Source organism: Spea bombifrons, chromosome 3 (assembly GCF_027358695.1).
Source record: "Spea bombifrons isolate aSpeBom1 chromosome 3, aSpeBom1.2.pri, whole genome shotgun sequence".
In the NCBI taxonomy this organism is placed as follows: Eukaryota; Metazoa; Chordata; class Amphibia; order Anura; family Pelobatidae; genus Spea; species Spea bombifrons.
This window is the reverse complement of record NC_071089.1, coordinates 70,575,853-70,583,189: the sequence shown is the minus strand read 5'-3', so window position 1 is coordinate 70,583,189 and position 7,337 is coordinate 70,575,853. Positions and strand designations below refer to the sequence as shown.

General features: G+C 41.4%; 1 protein-coding gene across 1 annotated transcript; it reads left to right on the top strand.

Annotated features, from left to right (window-relative positions):
- Window positions 1-4,069: 4,069 nt before the first annotated feature.
- TPBG (trophoblast glycoprotein) lies at window positions 4,070-6,722 on the top strand. The gene is made up of 2 exons (XM_053460760.1): window positions 4,070-4,168; window positions 4,666-6,722. The coding sequence occupies exon 2, from the start codon at window positions 4,839-4,841 to the stop codon at window positions 6,042-6,044; it is 1,206 nt and encodes a 401-aa protein (XP_053316735.1). The 5' UTR covers window positions 4,070-4,168; window positions 4,666-4,838; the 3' UTR covers window positions 6,045-6,722.
- The last annotated feature ends 615 nt before the right edge of the window (window positions 6,723-7,337 follow it).

Sequence of the window (7,337 nt, the reverse complement as noted above, 5' to 3'; positions counted from 1 at the left end):
CTTGATTTACCACAATAAAGAAGGAACTGAAGTGAAAGAAAGAGGGCAGACAAATATTATCCTGAACCCACACATGGGATTGGTGATGAAAGGCGTGGAGGAAAGATAATAGTAAAATCAGAACACTCTGTGTTATGGTCAAGTCTTGTCTGCTGATTATAGCATTCACTGCGTAAGTGGCAGGAGGATGAACGCGTACCTATACATGACTGACCTTTACAGCTCATAATTATTGCAGCCCTTACAGATATATATACAGCATATACCGTATTTGCGTGAATATAAGACAAGGTCTTTCCAGAGCAAATGCTCTGAGAAATACCCGTCTTATATTTGAGGTTATTTTGTAATCGGATCTCAGATAGAGGTCTGACTATAAGACTAAGATTCAGAAATTTTTTCCTATAGGGCAGTCAGGCCTTTTCTTTTTTCCTAATATTCAAATTTTGGGTGGTCATCTTATAATCACTAGCATGACTATCCAAAGCTACATAACTATATACGCCAATCAGCCATAACTTTAGCACCACTAACAGTTGAAGTGAATAATACTGATAATCTTGTTTTCATGGCACTTGTCAGTGGGTGGGATATATTAGGCAGCAAGTGAACATTTCACCCTCAAGATTGATGTGTTAGAAGCAGGAAAAATTGGCCAGCGTAAGGATTTGAGTGACTTTGACAAGGGCTATATTGTGATGAATAGACGACTGGGTCCCAGAATCTCCAATACTGCAACTCTTGTGACGTGTTCTGGGTCTGCAGTGGTCAGTACCTATCAAAAGTGGTGCAAGAAAGGAAAAGTGGTGAACCGGCAACAGGGTCATGGGTGGCCAAGGCTCATTGATGCACCTGGGGCGAAGGCTGGCACGTATAGTCAAATCTCACAGACGAGCTACTGTAGCTCAGAAAGCTAAAAAAGTTAATGATGGGTCTAATAGAAAGGTGTCAGAACACACACAGTGCATCACAGTTTGTTGCGTGTGGGGCTGCATAGGCAAAAGGTGCCAATGCTGACCCCTGTCCACTGCTGAAAGTATTAAATGACTTAATCCGTGATTGTGTCCAACTTGTACCCAGGGTCTGACTGCTTATGCAATGCCAGGACCAGCTCACCCACCTCTAGTAAATGTTTAGTGAATATACCCTTAGACAGCTAAAATACTATCCATTCTTCTCTGCAAAGTTCTGGTTGGTCTTCTTACTTATTATTATTTATTGATTTATGTGGAACCATCAAACTCCACAGCACTGTACAATGGGTAAACAGGACAAAACAAGTAGTGCATAACATAACATATTTCAGACTTAAACAAAGGGTAAGGAGGGCCATGCTCAAACAGTCTAGAACACTGCTGTCCAGTTGGTACAACCAGCAGGATAATCTTTATTCTTGTTATTTTATTCCAGTTATAAACCCCCTCCAAAAAAAACCTGGAGAAATCGTAGCCATGCAATCAGGCTTGGACTGGCCATCTGGCATGGTCACCTCCCAAAACAGGTGACCATACACACATACTCAAATGTAACACGGATAGGCTCCAGACAAGGTATGGCTGAGCTGTGTGATCGGTGGGAATGTTGTGTGTATGCTAGTGTGAATATGTATGCATTAAGTGTGCATTGGCATGTGTGTATCTGTGTTTGTATTTCTAAGTCTGCATTCCCAGCTTGTTGGCCCAACAAAATCTAGCACTCCACACTGATTTAATTGGGCAGGACTAATCTAGAAGATTATCTTGTGATAGATTATATGCTACTATAGCTTCAAGCCCGGTCTCCATGCTTTAACTGAATACAAGTACAAATGTGAAAAAATCAATTGTGGATAACAGAAATGTGTGGCAGGGCATATCTAGCCCAGCTGGAGCAGCAGATCAGTCGAACATGGGGCATTGTCGGCCAGTAGCCCACCAGGCATTTGCCCGCCAGTTGGCCATAACTAAAATGCAAATGACTATTTACCATTTCAGTGCCTGTTAGAATTCACCATTACAAACAAGCATCATACTATAATTTAGGACAGTCTACTGCAGGCACCTTCTCTCCTGTCAGCATAGTCTCTGCTTCTGCACAGAGAGATCAGAAAAGACCAGAAAATGGCTGAAGTGAGCAGGTGGGGGGGGGTCGGTAGATACAAGGCAGAGGGAGAGTGCAGGGGGCACAGACAGGGCTGAGGGACAGAGAGAGACATTTATTTGGGCAACAAAGTTCATTTCTGAATAAAAAAAAAAAGCTCTAAATACTCTACGTAATGAAAGGAGCCTGCTTGCAAGCTAGATGAGGATTTCTACCATGCTGACCACTGTCCACTTTTTAAAGTCTTACCAAAACCAGGTTATCACCAGGCTAACTGAGGAAGACTTTCAGTAGGATTCTTGAATTCCAGCTCCTTCTGCAATGGTTTACATTCAGTACACATATGGACCCCATGGAGAACTAGACGAGCAGGACCTGATCTGTTTTGACTGTTCCATCCAAAAGTTGGCAACTATACACATATTATGCCCTCATTTCATACCTGCTACCTCCATAATCTATTGATACACACACTGTAAGTGCAGTGGAAGTGGCCTCTTCCGTTCCATACAGAGTGCCTGCTGGTAAGCGTGAGAACGATGGGCTAACCCTAAGCTGAAAGCAGAGAGAATGTGGATTATGATAAACACAAAAGCATTGGACACGTATGTTAGGGTGATAAATGAATTTAACATAGAGATTATAAGAAAATCTAAGAATCAGAAAAGAGAATGTATCATGAAAAATTATACCATTACATTTACACACAGGCAACATTTACCTTTCCTTCACCTCTGGTATGAAAAACAACAAATACAATAAAACAGTAAGCGTGACATCTAAATCTGCTTGCAAAGCACTTTCCAGATGTTTTGAGTAATGGGACAGAAATAACATTTCATGATATGGAAGAGTAGCCTTGTGTGCAGCGGGAAATACCAGTTTTCACAAACTTTAGCGATAATTACCTGACACGCCATGTTGTTTCAGATCACAAGCAGTGTATGTGTGCATTTCTTAACTGTTAAGTGATATAATAGTTTACTGTCCTTGACACCCCCATTGAAGAACATATATTCCGTGAGTACTCTAATACGCTTTCTTCAAAACAAAAGAAATAAATAAAACACCTGCCTAAGTTGAAACACTGTTTCTGCAGCTGCCCTCCACTTCTAAGATGAAATTAATGGGAGCGCTTGCAATGAATGCGCATGGAGGTCTGAATAGACAATTTTATTGGGGGGGGGATGCTTTTGTGGGGGTTCTGCGGAATCTCCCCATGTATTTGAAAATTTAAAGATCCTCTTTCCTGCAATCACTTATAGAAGCCTGCTTCCTGAACAAACTATATATATATATATATATATATATATATATATAATGTATATTTACACACTGTTATGTATAGACACCGGAGATGTCATCATTAGTACCCTATAACTACAAAAGAAATCCACGGGGAAGTGTGGAGGGAAAAAAATATTTTGTTTAAAATGCGCACATCCCAACGATGCTCTTTCTTTCCACACGAGTGTAACTTTTGGCATTGAAAGGGTTACCGCGTCCTAATGTGTTCTTTGAGGAGAAAGCCCTCACATCGCCCACGCCACCGCGGGCCAGGTAAGTGCACTTCTGGCGCTCGGAGCTACGAATGAAACAAAGCAAACTTTTCTATCGCTGGGGCGCTCGCTGTTTCGTACGACACGTGCAGCGAACGCACCGCCTCGGCTCTCAGCATTTAACTTCGTCCACACCGCCTAACAAACATCTACAACGAGGAGGGGAACGGCGTGAGAGCGCGCACCTAGAAAGGGGTGCACACACCCTGCGCGCTAAACTCAAACATTGTACAAGGACCCCATGACCTTAGAAAACAGATTTTAATTGCATTTCGTTTGTTCGCCGGTGTCAGGACCGCTTTTACAAAAAATCGGGTGTCTGTAAGCCCGCTGCCTTTGACATTGTGTCCTAGTGACTCCCCTCTCATCGTGAAATGGTCTCCTCCTGGAGAGGCTGGACCAGCTAGAGCAGCAGGAGAGAGAAAGGACCCGTGAAGCTGTTGCTTATTGCGCTGTAGTGGCGGCGGCTGGTGCTGTGGTGAGGATATAGGGAAGCATCCGGAGTGCGCACTCGGCTTAACAACTGGCAGGTAACTCTGGGGACTGGTGATATATGTTAAAGGGGGAAGCAGACTGTAGTGCCCCCCCCCACATAGTGCTTATGTGTTATTTTAAAGCATAAAGTGTGGTACAAGTTGTATTTTTGTGTCTGCATCCCCATGCTTCTAGTATAAAAGGCGCGATCTTGTTTTGTTTGCATTCTACTTTGTCCAGCAGTTCCTTCCAATGGAGGAGCGGTTATTGCATCTTGCTTTAGGAAAGTAAACGTGCAGCACATTCCATGTGTTCTGTGGGACCCACTATAACATGTGTACTGGAGGGGGAAGGGGATACTCCTTGGGAGATGATCAAAGGCGTGGATAATGTAACAGGAAGCCTGAATTAACCTGATGACTAAGGTGCTGAAGGAAGAAGCAGATGAATGACAAATGGTTTAGGGGGGAGGGCAGAGGGTCCTGGATGAATATTTGGAATTCCAACTTATTTTCAAATGTTTACTTTTGTTTTGTACTTTCTGCCTTTCTAGACACAGCTGAGAAGAAAACAGTGTTGAGGAGACTCCGCTACAGTGTATTCTCTGAATGCAATCACAGGAACAGCGTTCTGCGGTTCAAACTCTGAGACACAGACTGTTGTAGCTACTTTTGTCTTTGGAAGTTAAACACAAATTGGCTGGTTTTAGAAACGCATCCAGGGGAGATGATTTCCTCTCATCTTTTCTGTCTTCTGGGACTCCGGAATAGGATTCCTAGATTAAGGGGAGATGGACAAAGTAGGAAAGGTGCCTTGTTGTTGTTGGTTATAATGCATGTTTTGGGATCTGTTTGGTCTCAATCTGAGCAGCAGACAACCTGTCCTGCTTCGTGTGAGTGTTCTGAACCGGCCAGAACTGTAAAATGTGTGAACAAGGATCTAGCAGGGTTGCCCCAAAATCTTCCCCCTTATGTGAGGACACTCTTCATTACTGGCAACCACATAAACCGACTGCAAAAAGGGGCCTTTGTGCAGCCACAACCCCTAGTAGATCTCACCAACCTCAGTCTAAGTGGAAATGATATTCAAGAACTAGGCGATAATGTGTTCAGTTACCTACCCAGTTTGCGGCATCTTGATCTCAGCAACAATGTGCTTGAGAGGATAAATAACTTTTCTTTTCAAGGATCTGAGAATCGTAGTAGTCCTCTTCAGGAACTGAACCTCAGCAATTCGTTTGGCAACGAATCATTAATCTTGCAGTTTGGAACAGCCATGCAGAATGGAGCGCTCGGCAACCTCCGCAAGCTGGACCTGAGTGGCAATAATATAATATATCTGCCAGTGGGAACGTTCGGTTCCCTGCCCAACCTGAAACATCTAGACTTGAGTAACAATTCTCTGGTGGGTTTGCAAGCGGGCATCTTCACAAATCTCAATCACCTCGAGATTCTGGATCTTAGCAACAACGCTCTGAAGTGCCTGAGAAACACCACACTTTTTGATCTCCCTCACCATCCAGGCCTGTTAATCAACCTCAACAACAACAGCTGGGTATGTGACTGCCAGATTGAGGACTTTGCCATTTGGTTAAAAGAGACGACCGTAGTGGAGGGAGCATCTAGCCTGCTGTGCTCGTATCCTGAGAAAATGAAGGACACTCCAGTTGTTGCTGTTAAGATCGCCGAGCTTGACTGTCTGCATGTTGATGGCAACAACAGCTTACAAACATCTTATGTTTTCCTGGGCATAGTGCTAGCCCTCATTGGTGTCATATTCTTGCTTGTTTTATATCTGAACAGGAAAGGCATCAAAAAGTGGATATACAACATTAGAGACGCATGCCGAGATCACATGGAGGGCTACCATTACAGATATGAGATCAATGCAGACCCCAGGTTAACAAACTTAAGTACCAACTCAGATGTATGAAAACATGAACTCAAACTAAATCGTATGTAAACTTAAAAAAGTTTTTTGACAAGAGCAACACTTTTAACTATGCATGAACCTTATGTATAGACAATGCATCAAACCCTGTGCTTGCTCTCATATTCACACCCTGCTGGAAAACAAAAACAAGTGACACCATGCAGGGCTTGCGAATGCCTCCATTTGACTGTGAAGTTTATTGCTGCATTCTAATTTACTTTGTCTAGGCTCTGAATCTTGCATGCTGAATACCCTTACACAAGAGACTTGAGTCATTCTTTGCCGTTCTTATTTGGTGGGATTACTCCCTGGGGGAAGAGATTTTCAAAAGACCAAACTAGTACACCAACTTTTTTTTTTTCCCCCCTTCACAAATGTAATTACTAGTGGAAACCGTTGCCAACTCAGATACCAATCAACAACAACTGCCTCAAATGAATACATTTAATATCTTTCCATAAGACTTCTGTTATGGTTTGGGACGTTTCAAACTGTCAAGTTGTAAGACTGCCCATCTAGTTGGAAGGTTTTACATGTACAAACGGGACAAATCATACAATACCTGGCATGCACATACATTTTAATGTTTATTTAAAATCTGAATGGAATACCTTCACAAAAATGCTTTTTACACCATTTTTTTGTAATAAAAAAGTAATAAAATTAAAAAAAAAGAAATTCTGTTTTCCAGTCAACTGCACATAACTTTTAATAGCTCAAATTTCAATAAAGGTTATTGTGTTGAAAGTTTCTGCCAAAATGTTTTTGTATATTAAAATATTTGTTTTCTAAGCAACAGAAATGATGATGAGTACAGGTCTAATTTTTTTTTCTTTCATGGCTTTAGCTATCTTGTGTCTAAAATTTGGAGGAGTATTTCTGAGAAAATATTTTGTATAGTGCCTATGTAGCGTTTAAGGCTAAAAATGACTGGAAGCACAATAAATGATAAATATATGTGTGTTCTACTATAATCAAAAAATAACCTCAAAAGAAAAGTATTACTCATAATAAGAATCTTTGCTGGTATGCCCTGTGGGGGTCTAAGAGCCATGCATTTGTGTTCCTGCTGGGATGTGTAAGCAGACATCTTGATGAACTGTAAAAAAAAAACAAAAAAACATTAAATGGTAAATATATATTTAAATCACTAATATAGCAATATATCGGATTGGGGAAAATCATCTGTGTTTCTTTTTCTTCACTTTATAACAAACATGCGTAATCCTTTTTGTTTACGCATCTCTGAGGTTCTGCATATTTACTTTATATATATATATATATATATATATA

Coding starts and splice junctions, on each gene's coding strand:
- TPBG (XM_053460760.1), top strand. CDS start 4,839: ATGATTTCCTCTCATCTTTTCTGTCTTCTGGGACTCCGGAATAGGATT.